This window comes from Phoca vitulina, unplaced genomic scaffold, assembly GCF_004348235.1.
Source record: "Phoca vitulina isolate PV1807 unplaced genomic scaffold, GSC_HSeal_1.0 scaffold2, whole genome shotgun sequence".
Lineage (NCBI taxonomy): Eukaryota > Metazoa > Chordata > Mammalia > Carnivora > Phocidae > Phoca > Phoca vitulina.
Genome location: NW_022589705.1, coordinates 95547707 through 95564533, shown reverse-complemented (window position 1 = coordinate 95564533; position 16827 = coordinate 95547707). Strand labels below are relative to the sequence as shown.

Below are 16827 nucleotides of genomic sequence, written 5' to 3'. Positions count from 1 at the left end.
TTGCTATTAAGGCAAGATCTTCATTATTTGTCACTAAAAGGAAATAATCTAGCTTACAACCCCTTCCCTGGCACTCCACCTACATCAGGTGGCCATATGCAAAACCCAAGACAAAGTTTTATATTGAAAACTATAGACCGGAGGGGATCATTAACACGTAATTTGCTGATGTGAACTTTCCATGACTCTGTTGATAACAATTTCATTTAAATGTGTTTGCTACAACATGCTGGATAAATAGCACAAAGTGTACCTGCTTGGTACGCACCCCGTTGCTGTCCATCTGGGAGCACTAGGGGAAGTGACCTGAACATCTTGTAGAGTTACAATGTGGAATGGGAGGAAGGTAAGGAATAACGAAAATCAGAAAGACCCCACAGTACCGCGAGCGCAGTAGTCGAGCGGTGCAGGCGTCCGATCGGCTTCAAGATACCGACGGTCTTGAGCCTGTGAGCAAAGCAGTTCAGTCCCTGGGTGTGTCAGACGCGAAGTAAGTGTGTGTGCAGTTTCCCTAACTTGCCTCCTGTGGGATTGCCGGCCATTAATGGTGGTCCTACCAGGAAAAGGAAAGCTAGGTGAACAGTTAACTCTTCCTAAGATGAACACGTTGCTGTCACACGTGACTTAATGCTGTAGACTTCGGTTTTGCTTTGTGTTAGGAGCACTCGCTGCAGAGTAGAGTTTCAGGAAGGGTCATGTCTTCCTCCTGGAATATTTCCCCCAGTAGTGTAGCAGGAGTTTCTTTTGCCATCAGTGTTCCCAAGGGTTTTGTCTTGGTTTTTCACTTCAGAGGGAATGGCAATGGCCTTCCCCTCACCTGGCCACGGTTTCACTATATAGCTATCACCTGGTGTTCTGTTCTGTTTCTCTTCCAGAGTGAAAGAGTTGAGAAAGGCCAAGGAACTTGAAGACATACAGCAGCATCCCTTAGCAATGTGACATTGCTTTTCAGACTGTTTTCATTTCTGTTTTTAGCAGAGACAGCAACGACACGCACACGCACGCACACACACACACATGCACACACACACAATCCCTCTGCAGTTTTGGGGAGATCAGCTGCAGGATTTTAACAGGAATGTGTTGGTCATTGCATCTGCACTTTCATGGACAACTTTTAATTTGATCAGCAAGACATCTTGGAACTCAATCTTCTGTTGGATCATGGGAAAACAAGACACCACGAGGAATTGAAAGAGGCTTCCTCTTCTTAGGAAGAAGCCAGTTTCCTTCTCATATAGGGCTGTATTCAAACATCGTGTGGAACTGTACAAATATTTATACCAAAAATATAGACAAGCAAAGGTGGGGATGCACTAGCAACAAAAGAGAATGCTGCTCCTGCACCTGTCAGTTACTTCCAAGAAGCTGAATCTTTGGGATTGATTCTCAGTGGAGGGCTTAGATCATACAAATCTTTATTGGGTCCGTGTGTTCTCATTTCCTTCACTGATCTTATTTTATTTTAATTTGTGTTTGTTTTAATCTCTACAGCACACTTAATGCAACTTTTAAAATCTGCAGGTTTTTAATGTCTTGTGGAAATTTGCAGAGGGGCGGGTGTGTGGTAAACGGGTAATGCATGGGAACTAATGAGAAACAGCTTACAGAGTTTAAATTTATTTTCTTGTCCCCACCACCTCCCAAGAACCTGCGAGTATAGTGATCATCTTGTCCCTTTTGTCATGCTCAGCACTTTAATTTTTGGGCCTTACTTTCATGTGCAATGAGATTTACTTAGAGAATTGGTACAGCATGGAGCCTTTTTTAGTAACCTTGGAAACTGTAGTCATTCTAAGGAATCATAAACCTTGCCTGGACATTTGCCACCTAAAAGATCAGTGTGGTGCTGCGTTCTGGCCAGTAAATTCCATATTTTTGGCTATAATCTCATCCAAACTGAGCAGTTTCTGTGTATATATAGAAGGTAGAAACGGAAAGTGAGAAAATATTTGAAAGGGATTATATTAATTGCTAAATATTTTATTCACAAAGGTCAATAACATGGCAAGATAAAATTATTTGTATAGTTTTGTCTGAACGAGCGAGAAAAAATGTGGATGTATTGTTTGTATATATTGTATATATTAAAACAAAGAGATATGTGCATGAAATCAAGAAAAAAGAAATGAACAAAAGCAAAGCATTAGTGGCTATGGTCTGTAAAATGAAACAAAAAAAACTTTATTTCACTATAAGAGTACTTTATTTTAAATGTTCTTTAGAAGAACATTTTGCTAAAGCATGACTAAACTGCAAAAAACAAAAAACAAAAAAAAAAGAGCTACTGTATTTAGACTTAGGATAAAAGGCAGAGTAACATTACTTAAAAAAAAAAAAAGGATATGTTTACATTTAATTTTGGCTACCAGGAGTTTATTTTATTTAATTTAAAATTTTTTTGCCAACGGTGCCAAGTAATGTGAATGCTAATATTGCTTAAGAAAATTAAGTTACTTTTGCTAAACAGATAATCATAAGATGAATCCGTATATAGCTTAACACCATCCACTCACTCCAACAAAGAACACTTAGAACGATCAAAACCTGACAAAAGAAATAGTATGAAAAGTAGGAAAACGTCTCACGTTTTTCATATCTCCTGCTGGAAATCAGAAAATATATCAAAAATTGCACAAAAATAACTAAAAATTTAAAAGATGCAAACTGGTCTCGTAGGGTTGTCGTGGTCTATTACTCTTTCCATACGATGAGGAGCCAAAGAAATCTGATGCTTTTAAAAATTAAACTACTAACGTTAAATTGAGAGAATAAAGTTCGCATTTGCTGATGCCAGTTTAAAATTCCCAGGTAAAGTTTCAGGATCAGTTGGTGTAAAGCTGAGATAACAGTTTTGTTTTGTTTTTTTCTTGGTTCTGGCTGCCAACTGTAAGTTAAAACTCAAGGCTCGTTGTGAAGCCTAAAAATATTCACAAATAAGCTTTTAAACTGGTGTCTTTAGAAGGAAGGTAGATACAAAAAGATTGTGGTAAAAACTGGGGTCAGTGCTCTTGGTGCCTTTTCTATAATTGTACTTGTTTTTTAATTACTTCCTTTCACTGCCAACCTCGGATTACTGTACAGTATACGTCTTACCGCTTGTGATCAGCTTTGACAAGTGACGGCCCCACAACCAGTAGCCACCTGTACATTTGTAAACTGACCTGGCTCGATTTTGTTTTTAAATGTGTCGGTTATGTTGCAGCTGTTGCCCCTCCCCCCCCCCCCCGAAATGCCTATTATTTTACCCAATTTGACCTGTAGGAGGACACTGAGTAATTTACAAACACACAAATGTATGGTAAATGGGAATAGGAAGGTGAAAGCCAGCTCTTTCAGGATATCCCATATTAGTACTGAATTTAGATACGTTTATTCCATTTATTATGGTACAAATAACTGATCTTTTGACAAGAGTAATGACCTCAGTGGATTTGCGTTAACCCTCACATTAAGTTACTCATTTATTTTTTTTTTTTAATGTCTCCCATGCTACATTATTAGCCAAGTAAGTTAGAAACTTCTGGAAGATAAAGACTTAACATAGAATTAGGAGGGTTCTTACGGAGGGGATAGGAAGTAGGTTCAGAACCTACCCGTGTAGCCTACCAGTACAACTGAATCCTAGGTGAGGTACGAATGCACTTCCACTGAAACGACGCATTTCTGACCGCTTTTCCTTGGTTGTGAATCTTAATTTTGAATATAAGACGATAGGTAAGCGCAGCTTTCTTGGATAATCTGAATTCCCAAGTGCCAGGAGTAGGACTTCATTATAAAATTAATAGCTAATCTTATTCTGTCTCCTGAAGATTTAATTGCTATTCTTGTTACCCATTTGAAATCAGCTGTACTGTGTGAACGAAATAAAGACAATAACTCGAACCCCTCTCTGGCTGCACGGTCGCTTATGGCAGTTCCACACAGTAGTTGGCGCCCAATGGGGGGTCCCTGAGACTTGCATGTAAAACTAGTCTAGATGTCTTCTTTTTTGTAAGTTTTATTTTTGTAATTGTGCATGTGAAGCATCATTGAATCAATGGATCTGTTGAAGAACTCAGCTGCTGGAAACCATGCAAAATGTTTTGAATTGCCCTTAAAATATGGAAAATGTTTTCTGAATGCTTTATATTCTTTCTGCTGTAAATTAAAAATGAAGAAAATTTCCCCATACTCTGTGTGTGCTTTGCTTTAACTTTACCTGATACTGAAATCCAGGGTGACTGGCCTGTTTCAAACCCAGATGAGAGCATCTCATGTATCTCCTTAGATCTAGAGACAGTGTTTGGCATCGACTGTTACAGAGCCTCAGACATGCCCATAAAAGAAAAATGTCTTCGTAAGCCACTGCCCCTAGAACCCTTGCTTCTCAATGGTCTTCTCAGGCACCTCTCAACATACCAGTTACTTGAAACATAAAGACACTGATCTAAATTCACCACTGCCGCTAAAATCCTCTGCTGTTTTTGAAAAGGCATTTTCCAACTGACTACTAATATCCATCTTCTTTTCTGAGAATTCTGTCATCATCTCCTTTCCTTTCACTGCAGTGTCATCTTGTCTCCCTGGTAGTCCCTCTTCCACGGGGTCCCGTGTGGATGTTCCTGCCAGACCAAGTCCGCAAGGTATCGCCCAACTCCACCAGGCCCCAGTGATTTCTAGAGCCCACTGCATTTAAATGACATTCTCCTTGCTTGTTTAGCCTCACTCTTTATTCTGTCTTATTTTCACCTGTACCCCAACCTGCCCCTTCCGGTTGGGCGGTGCAAACCATGTCCATTCCCACTGCTGTCTGTGGTCATGTTTGTTCATCCCTTGCCTGGAGAGTTCTCTTCTTATCTACTTACCCAACTCAAATCCCACCTCCTCTGTGACACTCTTGTTTATTCTAATACACACTGACCTTTCCCTTTTCAAATTATTACATTGACAGTCGGAAAAGACAGTTCGGTATTTAAGTATTTTAGTTTCCATTTCTCATCTCACCTGCCGGTTGACCTGGCAGTGTTTTTGCAGTGTTGCTTTTTTGTTTTGTTTTTTTAAGGCAGGCGTTGTCTACGTTGGTAGGATACTTCCAGTAACAACTTTAAATACATTGCAGAGTAACTCACTGCATTTGGACTTGTGCCTCCGCCTACAGCCGACCAGAAGTTGCGGACCTACTCTGTGCCGGGGCCCGGGAATATAGAAACACAGAAACTAACGCAGCTCCTCATGGCCAGGCTCCCGTAAACAGATTGTAGTACGGTCTGTGCAGTGACAAATACTTGAGTCACAAACGAGCACACGAAGAGAGGGAGTCTAACCCTATCAGCGCCTGTGATAAATACCCCAAAGGGACTTCCGATCTCATTTTAACAAGTTTCCCTGAGAAACGTGGGGTCCCCAGGACCACTGGGTTAACGCGGGACTGCAAGCAGAAGCACACCGTCAGTCTCCAGTACTGTCACGGCCAGGGAAATGGCTCCCGGGCCCAGAATAATGCACCACGCCCCCGACCCAATTTACCTACACAGTCCCCTTACAGCGCCTAATGCGCCACATGCCCCTGCGTCGCACGGGCGGCGGCTGGCAGAGCGCGCCCGGCGCAGTCAACTCGCGCGGGACCGGCCCGCGCTCTCGGGTGGCCCCGCCCCGCCGAGCCCCGCCCCCTTCCGGCGCGCCCCTCCGCGGCCGCGCCCGGCGACGTCATCTGCCCCGCGCCGCCGCCCCGCCCAGCTCCCGGCCTTCGGTCCCGCTGCGCCGCTGTGCTGACCGTCGCCCGCCGTCGCCAAAATGTGAGTGACGCGGCGAGACGCGGGGCGGCCTCGGACTTCGGGGGGCGATGGCCCGCGGCTGGGGCCCTCCCCCGGCTCGGTTCCCCCTCCCCCCCCCGGCAGCCGCTCGGACGCGGGCCTGCGCGGTGGCTCCCGAGGGCCAGGGGTAGGCGGTGGCCCCGAGGGTGCGGGCTGCAGGCAGGCCGAGCCAGCCCCGCGGCGCAGCTCGCAGCCCCGCGGCTGTCGGGCGATCGCGGAAGAGGCGGGGGCGGGGCGGCCGGGGGCTTCCCGGAGCTAGGAAACGCCCCCTCCTTCCCCTGACCCTACCTGGACCCCACCCCTTCTCCGCTCCCCTTAACCTCAGCCCGAGGCTCCCGAGAGGAGCGGTGGCCACTGCCCTAGACTTGGAGCGCCCGTTCGCCGCCTGGTGCTGGGCTGGGCTGGGCTGGGCTCCGGAAGTTGCAAGGGAAAGGCCCTCGGCCCTGTGTAGAGCGGACTCAGGAGCAGAGCTTGGACCTTCCCTCTTTAAGCAGAAGCCGTCTTGTAGTGGCCCTTAAAAACTTGGAGTTTTCCATGGTAACATTCAGAGAAAACTGTCAAGAGTCACAAGGACCCTCTGGCCCCTCCAGCCTGTCCATCGCTCACCTACAGAGGAGGAAGGAATGGGTGCTTCCCCCGGTTTCCTTCTAGGAGCTAGGGTCACCACTCTGGAGTGTACCTGCTGAGGCTGCTGTGCCAGGAAGTCAGTGGTTAAGGTCTAGATCCGTGGAACCATATGGGACCTGGTCTAAAGACAGGCTCCACTGCAACCAGCCGTGTTGACTTTCTAAACCCCACTTTACACTTCTGTAAAATGAGGTTGATAGTAGTACCCCCTTCAAAGACTTACAAGGATTAAATGAGAAAATGTACCAGTACGTGGTCCTTCACTACTATCAGAGAATAAAAATAAAGTGTTAAGGGCAGGCATGGGACCTGCTACATCCCTGGTCTTTGACACATGGTAGGTATGAAAGAACTTGAATCAGTGGATGCATCAGTAGCTGTTGTGTACAAGACACATAGTAGGTGCTGTCTTGGATACAGGGAAGGAACTTCGTAGACACAGGAGCTTGTAAGGCAAGACCTTACAGGTGACCCTTGAACAACATGGGTGTGAACTGTGCGGGTCCACTTACACGTGGGTTTTTTCTGATAAATACAGGACTGTAAATGTATTTTCTCTGTCTTGTGATTTTCTTAACGTTTTTTCTCTAGCTTACTTCATTGTAATAACATGGTGTATAATACATATAACATACAAGTATGTGTAAATTGACTGTTTATGTTATTGATAAGGCCTCTGGTCAACAGTAGGCTATTAGTAGTTACATTTTTGGAGGACTCAAAAGTTATATGCAGATTTTCAGTTGTGGGGAAGGGAAAGGGGTTAGCACCCCCAAACCCCACCTTGTTCAAGGGCCAAATGTGTGTGTGAAAAATCAAAGCGTGGCCAACCAAGTAATGGAAGCAATAAGGACTTCAGAGCCACAGTGGTCAAGGAGGATCTGCCTGTGGGGAAATAGGCATTCAGTGAGGATTTGAAGAGGAGTACCTTTTAAGAGAGGAAGCACTGCTTCATCTCACCTTTCCCACTCATGCCACCCCTCCTCCCTGTATCTTGATGTTCCTGACCCTGTTTCTGTGAATTAATATATTTCTCCTTACTGGAAAAGTGGCATTCTGTAATCACTCGTAACTATGAAAACAATTCTTGCCACAATGAGAGATCAGAAGAGTACTGAGTGCATTTAAGTAGATGTGTGCCTTTAAACAATAAAAAATTGGGAGGTAGAGTTTCTCTCTCTTAGGATCCCTGATCTGAAGATCAGGTGCTTCAGCGATGCAAAGTAGAGCTTACTAAACCTTCACTTTAGACTCTGGTCACTTTTCACATATGGATGAATCTTGGAAATTATAGAAGAATTGGAAGAAACGTCATTAGAACCTTTGTTCATTACTGTAGGAAGGATTTCTTTTTCTGCTTTAGTTCTGAAACTTCTAACAGCAAGGCCTTGGAATAACGTCTTCATACTTTCAGAAACGTATTTGGAATCAGAATTTACTCATGCTTGTGCCTTTCCGCGTTTCAGGTCTACAAGTGCACCTGCAGGTTCAAGTGCTGCCTCTGGCAGCAACCGAAGACTTCAGCAGACACAAAATCAAGTAGATGAGGTACTGCTCTCAAATATTGAAAACAGTGAATTTTGAACCAACATGGGAACACTCTGGGAAGAATTCTATTTAGAAAAAGTATCATAAAAGCATGAGTATAAAGGAAATTTTGACTGTTTCATAATAACAAATGAGCTAAGCTCTGAGAAGGCAGTCTCCAGGTGTCATGCTTGTTTTCCTGTGACCAAATCTTGTATCTTAACCACAGACACTCCTCCTGAGAACATCTCTCCAAGAACCACTTTATAAGATACAGTTTGCCACAATTAAAAAAAAAATGGAAAAGAAAAAAAAAGAACCACTTTACTAAATAGGGTAATAGAGTTTTAAGGATTAGGTCTATAGATTGTTCAAGCCAAGACCAGTCGCTCTGACCAGATTTTTCATCAAAATGCTTCCTCCAGTAGCCTGACATACTGGTTACCAGGCTTGAGGAAGCCTCTAGAACTCCGTTCCAATTGTTGCCCATTCACGTACCAAAGGCAGATGCTGGCAAACTGCTCTAGCCCAACAAATCGAAATTTGTGGAATTCTTGAGTAAGAGGACCCTCACAGCATCTTGTCCTGCTCTGGATATGCAGACCCACAGTGGAAGACTGAGAAATTCAGACTAGTATTCTGTAGCCCAAAGAGCGGTCAGTGTCCAGCAAAGACATCTTGGTCTTTCTGCACTGAGCTGCTTTAAAAAGCAGTTAAACTTAGGTTAGATTGCATTATTAAATCATTTGGTAATATTTTGGTCTGATGGTTTTGTTTATGAACTGAATTCTGAAAATTTTACATTTCCATGGTAAGAAACCCATTCTAATTCCATCCTGGATGAAACTTTTGTTTACTTACAAAATCAAACTGGGTCCTTTTTCTTAACCAAAGGAATTTTAAGGAGAGGTGTTTTGTTTTGTTTTGTTTTGTTTTAATTGAGGTGAAATATACGTAACATACAATTAGCCATTAACCAGTGGTTTTCAGTGTATTTACAATGTTGTGCAGCCATTACCTCTGTCTAATTTCACTACTTTAGCACTCCCCCGAAGAACACCCTGGACATGTGTAATCATCACTCCCCGTTCCCCTTTTCTCCCATTCCTGGTAACCTGTAATCGGCTTTCTCTTTCTATAGATTTGCCTGTTCTGGCTGTGTCCTATAAAGGGGATCATGCACCATGTGGCCTTTTGTGTTTGGCTTCTTTCACTCAGCATAATGTTTTCACTGTTCATGTTGTAGCATCTGTCAGTACCCCCTTCCTTTTTATGGCTGAGTGGTGGTCCACGGTGTGTTTGTGTACATAATTCGTTTTTCTTTTCATCTGTGGAGGGGTTTTTGAGTTTCCACCTTTTGACTGTCATGAATAATGCTGCTGCAAACATTCATGGACGAATTTCTGTGTGGACGTATGTTTTTATTTCTCTTGGATATGTATCTAGAAGCAGGAGTGCTGGATTACGTGGTAATTCTGTGTTTCACTTTTTGAGGACCTGCCAAGTGGGTCCACAGTGGCCGGGCCAGCCTTCATTCCCTCCCGCAGTGTCCGGGGTCTCCTGCTTTTCCACATCCTCACTAACACTTGTTAGCTTCTGCTTTCTCTGCGTGTAGCTGCCCTCCTTAGTGAATATGAAGTATTTCATCATGGTTTTGGTTTCCATTTCCTTAATGACCAGTAGTGTCGAATATCTTTTCATGTGCTCGTTGATCATTTGTATACATTCTTTGTAGAAATGTCTATTCAAGTCTGTTGCCTGGCTTTTAATTGGGTAGTTTCTCTCCTCGTTGTTGGGGAGTAAGAGTTCCTTATATATATGTATTCTGGATATTAAACTCTTATTAGATAAATGATTTGCAAATAGTTTCTTCTATTCTATAGATTGTCTTTTCACATCCTTGATAATGTCTTTTGATACACAAAAGGTTTTAATTTTTAAAAAGTTAAATTTATTTTTTCTTTTGTCGTTCTTGATTTGGTGTCAAATCCATGGCCAAATCTGAAGTTTGGAAGATTTGCTCTTATGTTTTCTTCTAAGAGTTTCATAGTTTTTAACTCTTATTCTTAGGTCATTGATCCATTTTGAGTTAATTTTTATATATAGGGTTAGGTGTAAGGGTCCAGTTTCATTCTTTTGCATATGGCTGTCCCGTTGTCCTAGCACCATTTGCTGAAGAGACCATCCTCCTCCTCACTGAATGATCTTGACAGCTTTGTCCAAAAATCAGTTGGCCATAGATGTTGGAGTTGATTTCTGGATCCTCAGTCTGTATGTCTGTCCTTACGCTAGAATCACACTGCTTTGGTTACTGTAGCTTTGTTGTAAGGTTTTGAAATTGGAAAGTCTGAGTCCTCCAACATTTCCTTTTTCAGTATTGTTTTGGCTCTTCAGGCCCCTTGCAATTTCATAAAAATTTAAGGATTGGCTTTTCTGTTTCTGGGGGGGGATGGTAGGGGGAGAAGGCCAGTGGAATTTTAGTAGAGATTGTGTTGAATCTGTATATCTGTACAGTGCTTTGAGACATCTTGCCATCTTAATAACAGTAGGTGTTCCCATCTATGAACATGGAATGTCTTCCTACTTAATTAGGTCTTTAGTTTCTTTCAGCAATGTCTTGTAGTTTTCAGTGCACAAATCTTTCGCCTCCTTGATTCAATTTATCCCCTAGGTATTTTATTCTTTTGGATGCTACTGTGTATGAAATTATTTTTTTAATTTCCTTTTCATTTCTCTTGTATGGGAACATTCTGATTTCTGGGTGTTGGTCTTGTACCCTGAACCTTTACTGAATGTGTTTATTGACTCTAGTAGTGTGTGGATTCTTTAGGATTTTCCATATACGGAATCATCTGCAAATAGAGATCATTTTACTTCTTTCTTTCCAATTTGAATGTCTTTTATTCTTTTCCTTGCCTAATTGCTCTGGCCAGAACTTCCAGTACAGTGTTGAACAGCATTAGTGAAAGTGGGCATCTTTACTTGTTCTTGATCTTAGGGAGAAACTTTCCACATCGAGCATGGATGTTAGTTATGGGTTTTTCCATAAATGCCCTTTATCATGTTAGAGAAATGCCCTTCTATTTCTAATTTGCTGAGTATTTTCATCATGAAAGAGTGAGCCACTCCCTGCTCCCTCTTTTTTAAAAGAAAGTTGTGGCTCAAAGTCATAAAGTGCTGACCTGAAAGAAAATGAGCCCATTTACCTCACTGAGAGTTTTGCTTGTTCTTCCCTTCCTTTATGTGTAACTTGGTGTGATCGCATTCATTCAGGTGGTGGACATCATGAGAGTCAATGTGGACAAGGTGTTGGAAAGAGATCAGAAGCTCTCAGAGTTAGATGATCGTGCAGACGCGCTGCAGGCAGGAGCGTCCCAGTTTGAAACAAGTGCTGCCAAGTTGAAGAGAAAATATTGGTGGAAGAATTGCAAGGTAATTTTCTTTTAACTGGTTTTTACGTTAAGTCACCCTCTGTATTCTCAGAGGGTCAACTAAGGCTATGGGTATTGGAGATGAGTTTGACGGCCCATACGTGGAAAACTGGATGACTCTGAGTCTGAAGCACTGACTGCATGCTCTTTCCTATCCCCTCAGCTAGGAATGCTCCATGACCCGTGGCTGACCTTAAGAAGTATATAGAACAGGAATGTCCAAAATCAGTCACCAACCTAAGCCCCTTCCAACCCTCCACCCCTACCCTGCAAAGCCCTGAACACATACTGGCAGGAGAGGGCTGGGGTTGGTGGTCCGCTGGCCTGTGGTTCAGCGAGTGGCTCCAGCGTCACAGGATAGGGGGGGTGCTTGAAAGCCAGTGCAGAAAGCAGCCCACAAGCAGCGTACCCCAAAGCAGACCTTATACATCTCACGGCCCCCTTACTGGTATACAAGTGACACTTTCTGATACACAGGACAAGCTTAGTAGCCTTGCCTTGTGTGAAGAACTTGTATACACAAGCAAATGCCTTTCCAGGGACCACAAGTCATTTGAACCATTTTCTAAAAAGCAGATAAATAACTTCATGCCATAATTGAGAACAGTAAATTTAGGCCTTAAAGACTACGAATTATTTCAAATTATAGTGCACCTTAACTTCTCGGTCCGTGACTAGAATATCATACTCTTCAGTGAGCACCCTAATGTCTATGTTTGGAAATGTGAAATGGTCTATGTTTTGTCATAGATGTGGGCGATAGGGATTGTCGTTGTGGTCATCATCATCATCATCATCATTGGTGAGTTCTCCTGCCCTAAATTCATTATTCAAGTCTTCTCGGTATGGTCACAGCTGATTTCACATACAAGAACTCAGAATAAAAGTTCCCTCAGAACTGTTAGTTTACTCCAAAGATTTTCATTTTCTTCAGTAAATGTTTTAAATACTTGAGTGTTAGTTCATTAAAATCCAAGGGTTTTTTAAATATAAATGTTGATCCTTTGAAGTTAGAGAAAATGTATTCATTTCCACTGACCCATCTGTTTTCAGTCTGAGTACATTTTCATCTGCTATTTCCTTTTATAAGAAAGAGTATCATCTATTGATGAACATGACTACCTGTTCTCCACCGTGGCTCCATTCCCATCCAGCTGCGTGGCCTTGGGCAAGCAGTTTAACGTCCCTGATCCTCAGTTTCTTCACTTGTAAAGTGGGGATGATAATAGTACCTACCCCTTAATGTTTGCTGTGAGGACACCACTGCTCAACATATAAAAAGTGCATGGGATGGTACCCGGCGCATAGGAGTAATGATAGCTGGGTAAGTAAATGAATCCATACGGACAGGCATGCGTGCACGAAGTATGATTACTGATGTTATTACGGCCGCTACCGTATATGATACTGGAACAGGCCGTTGACGTTTGTAGCCCAGGACCTGGGAACCATTTGCAAAAGCAGTTCTTCCCATCCCTTCTCGACAATGTCCTCAAGCCTTCGACAAAGTGTAGAGAAGCCACTAGTAAGAAGTTGGCCAAATTGAATTGCATATTTAGACTGTGATGTTCACTGTTAACTCTGGGTTTGCAGTGGGAGACTGAACTGTTGTTTCCTCTGCTTGTGTCTCCCCTGCTTGTTAGTGTGGAATGTTTCCCCGTGAAGAACCAGTGCAGCCCCAGCCTGCCGTTCAAGAAAGCTCTTCAAGACATTTGACTTAGAACCTGCTATATTCTCGAGCTCGCCTACTGTTCTGTCTAAACTGATTATTTTCTGTTTGTTACCGTAAAGTTTAATTTCTAGGCAACGTGCCTTTGTAATGTCATAAGCACTCCAAACTTGAAGTGCAGCCGCCCGGCCCACACCTGGCCCGGCGCCTTCACAGATTGCCACGCGGCTGACGGAGAGGATCTCTTAACTTCCCGAGTGTCATCACCTCGAAGTCATGTTGTCTGATGCATTGGTGTTAATTCCAGTTAAGGGAATTTGTTCCAAGTTAGCTCTCCTTGCCGTCTGACATCTTCAGAACCACATTCTAAACCTTTAGGTAATCAGATTTCCAGTTTGTGCCTTCCAGAAAGAACACTACTGCCTAACGCAGATCTGTAACCATAACAGGTTGTGCCTTATTTTGCTATTTTTCTGGTTCCCTAGAAGAGAACTCTCTACTGTTTATAAGCACTACTGACTCTTGCGCTGTATTTAAAATAAGATGTGGATAGAGTTTTGGCTCTTACATTAGATATGAAGATGTTTACTTTCTTGTTACTGTTTTTGTATCACTTGCTAAAAAATATTATTTTAATCAGACATAATAGCCTCTTTAAAACATTTTTATAGAACTATGGCTATGACCAAAGTTTCTATTTTGCCAAAAAGTTGAATGCCCAGTACAGTGTCCTTAAGTCTGTTCCCGACAGATAAATTCAAAAAAGTGACAAATGGAACTTAAGGTGCCCTTCAGAATTAAAATTACAATCTTGTCTGTGAACCCTCTACATCTTAACAGGCCTTTCTTGCCTTTGGAGTGCTGTGGTCAGCGCAGCTCCCCCTCTGATTCAGCATTGCTCCCAGGGGTGAGGGAGGGTTTAAGCTAGACTCTGACCATCTCGTCCCTGGAGACTGAGTTCTACCCAGCAGTTCACAAAATGTCACCTGTGGACTCCAGTAGGTCTCTAATAATTATGTGAGCAACAATTCTGCAGCCTTCGAGTGAGACCATCTGTGAACTGGTCCTTAACTGGCCCAATCCCCATAGACGATAGTCTTTGGGAGTTTGTTTCCTATTTTTATTCATATTCCACTTCCTAAATCTGTCTTCTAAATTATGCTTTCAATTGGGCATTGGGCAGGGGTGGATGACTCTTCTTGGAGGATAACTAACCAGAGACCCTTTCTTTCTTCAGCGTCATAGATTGCACAAGATGCTGCTTTGGAAATAGCTTTGTCATCTGAGAGACTTTATGTGAGATGTGCATCATCAGGGCGGGTGGCTTAAGGATGGGAATTCAGGTAGGCATGCAGACAGGCAAGGAGGCGCTGAGGGACAAATGCAGAGGTATTACTACTCTGGCCCATGGTTACTGGAGGATTCCAAAATTCCTGTTCACATGCTAGCATGGGACTTACAAAGCAACAACAGTTGAGGGGCACCAGGACACGGACTCCCTTTAATACCTGTTCCCCTGGCCTCACTGAGATGCTGCAGTGTTGAAGACACGCCCTGCAGGACGCCCAGCTGTGAGAAGGAAGCAGCGGGGTCAGTGTGGGGCGGGCCATGGGCCCACCCCTCCGCTCAGGGGCTCTGGCCGGGTCTGACTCTGAAACCTTGGTGCTCCCTCCTTGCCTCGTGCCCAGTCCCATGTAACCCGCCGGCTCCTGCATTAACCCAGGGGCACCTTGCTTGTATCTCTGCATTTAGCTGGGAACTTACCCACTATAATGAACTGAATAAACTGTTTATAAACGGAATTCCGGTATCTGTGTTGCTTGTAGAAGAATAGCTGCGCATGTGGCATTCCTTGCTGCTGCCCTTTCACTTAGAAACCCCAAACTCCACTTTCTCTTCTTCTCCCCAGTTCCCTCCCTGAGGACTCATTTCTTAGTCCCCAGCATTTCCCTGTACCCTAGTAAACCCAAGCAAACCCTTCCCCTCGTGAAAAGTATAGATGAATGGGGGGCTGGCTTTCTCACGATTACCAGAATGCTCAGGATCTGGCTTTTGAGTTTCTTAAATATATGTTCTTTAAAGAGTGACATGCAGAGCTGGCCCTGTGTGTGGTAGAATAGTAAGCCGCCTACGTGGCCCACAGGGAAGGCAACGTGGATGGGCGAGAGACTTCTCCAAACATGGCTCTTGTTTTGATTCAGCACATCCTTCCCCTTGAATACACTTCCCTTCTTAATCTACCACGGCTAGGGAACAATATAACAGGGGTGGAAGTAGCCTTTGCTTACAGTTGCGATAAAATGCCGTTTCCTATAGAAATCTGGGAGAGAAGAGGTTGACTTCTTCCATCGCCTTGACCTTGGAGAGGTGGGCACCGCTTTTCTTGTCTGGCATGCTAATGTGTCCTGGCAAAGCACTTAACAGTAGAACTGTGCTGTTTGTTCAGGACCTTTATATAATGAGATCTACATAAATTTTGGTGCCATTTTCAAGATTTTGAAGGAAAATCTACCATAAATGCGCTCTTTTCTGCCTCTCCTGTAAATGTCAGGATTCCTCAGCCAACTGGGTCCTCAGCCAACTTCCCTTTCCATTCTACCCACTCTCCCTGGTCAGTCTTACCTATTCCCATATCTCTAATTGTTAATGTACTGATGATTCCTGGCCTAGTGGATACAGGCCTCTCAAACTCAGCATGGACCAAACAGAAGTAAGCATTCCCCGGCCGCACGCTCCTCTTCCTACCGTTAATAGTGTCTGTTCCAGAAAATGGCACCACCATCCATCCAGTGTCCACGCCAAACAAGTCCACTGGACTTGCTGATATTTTTAGTCACCATACAGATCACTCCAAATGCGCTGGAGTGCTACATAATAAACATTCTCCAAATCTCAACGGCTTAAAGTTATTTCCTCACTCGTGACTCATGTCCAGTGCCAGGCCACGGGAAGGTTCTGTCGTCACTCCTCAGGGAGGGGCTTCCTGTAAACATGTGTTCAGGTTATCAGTGTGACAGGAAGGGAGCATCAGCAATTGGGCACTGGCGCTCAAGGCTTTCGTCTGGAAGTTGGGTTAGGAGCTCTCCTCATGTTTTACTGGCCAAAACAAGTCACGTGACCCCGCCTAACCTCAGAGGTGGCAGGGGACACATGTCACCGGAAGGAGAAATGTGATGTTTGTGAACATCTGCCTTCCTGATGACAACTTTAGTCAAAGAATGGGGCGAATTCCCCTTGACTCAGAAGTATTTTCGAACGAGGTGTGCATCCTACATGATGATTCTATATTTGTATCACTAATAGAATATGTTTTTTGAAGTATGATTTTTTTTTTATTATTCGTTTTGAGTGAGGATTGTTTGTTTAAAATTGACTGAACCGCTTAGTGCATTTAAAAATAGCATCCTTGGGGACGCCTGGCTGGCTCAGTCGGTGGAGCGTGAGACTCTTGATCTCAGGGTGGTGAGTTTGAGCCCTGCGTTGGGTATAGAGATTACTTAAAAAGAAAATCTTTAAAAAAAAAAAAAAAATAGCATCCTTATTTACAACTAAGCTGCTTTTCATACTAGCAGAAGATTCAATTTGTAAAACCACAATTTACTAAATAAACCAATTATGGCATAATTATTAGAAAATGATATTCTTTTCTCATCCTTTAAATAGCAAGCTAAGTGCATTTCAAAATCTTCTACTGGTCTTTATACCGTCAAGACCACGGGCAATCCCGCTAACACAAGGGCTTGCCTTTAGCCCGGGCTCTGGATCCTGAGCCTAACAG

General features: G+C 43.4%; 2 protein-coding genes and 1 pseudogene across 16 annotated transcripts in view; 2 read left to right on the top strand and 1 right to left on the bottom strand.

Moving 5' to 3' along the window:
- CAMTA1 (calmodulin binding transcription activator 1) overlaps nt 1-4173 on the top strand; it is an 842290-nt gene extending 838117 nt beyond the window's left edge. For all 15 annotated transcript variants that reach the window (XM_032394548.1, XM_032394539.1, XM_032394577.1 and 12 more), the window contains one exon: nt 876-4173. In XM_032394548.1, the coding sequence (XP_032250439.1) occupies nt 876-908 (33 nt within the window). In that variant the 3' untranslated portion in view covers nt 909-4173. The remainder of the gene's footprint in view (nt 1-875) is intronic.
- A 1522-nt stretch (nt 4174-5695) lies between these two features.
- Nucleotides 5696-14847, top strand: VAMP3 (vesicle associated membrane protein 3). Its single transcript, XM_032394476.1, has 5 exons — nt 5696-5777; nt 7889-7970; nt 11223-11381; nt 12131-12182; nt 13024-14847. Coding segments are annotated over exons 1-5 (315 nt in total). The 5' UTR covers nt 5696-5775; the 3' UTR covers nt 13044-14847.
- LOC116625687 lies at nt 7122-7692 on the bottom strand (annotated as a pseudogene).
- Nucleotides 14848-16827: the final 1980 nt, after the last annotated feature.

Bases quoted from the DNA above. Each gene is read 5' to 3' on its own strand.
- VAMP3 (XM_032394476.1), top strand. The intron at 7,971-11,222 runs GTACTGCTCTCA...GCATTCATTCAG, and splicing joins CACAAAATCAAGTAGATGAG to GTGGTGGACATCATGAGAGT. The intron at 11,382-12,130 runs GTAATTTTCTTT...GTTTTGTCATAG, and splicing joins ATTGGTGGAAGAATTGCAAG to ATGTGGGCGATAGGGATTGT.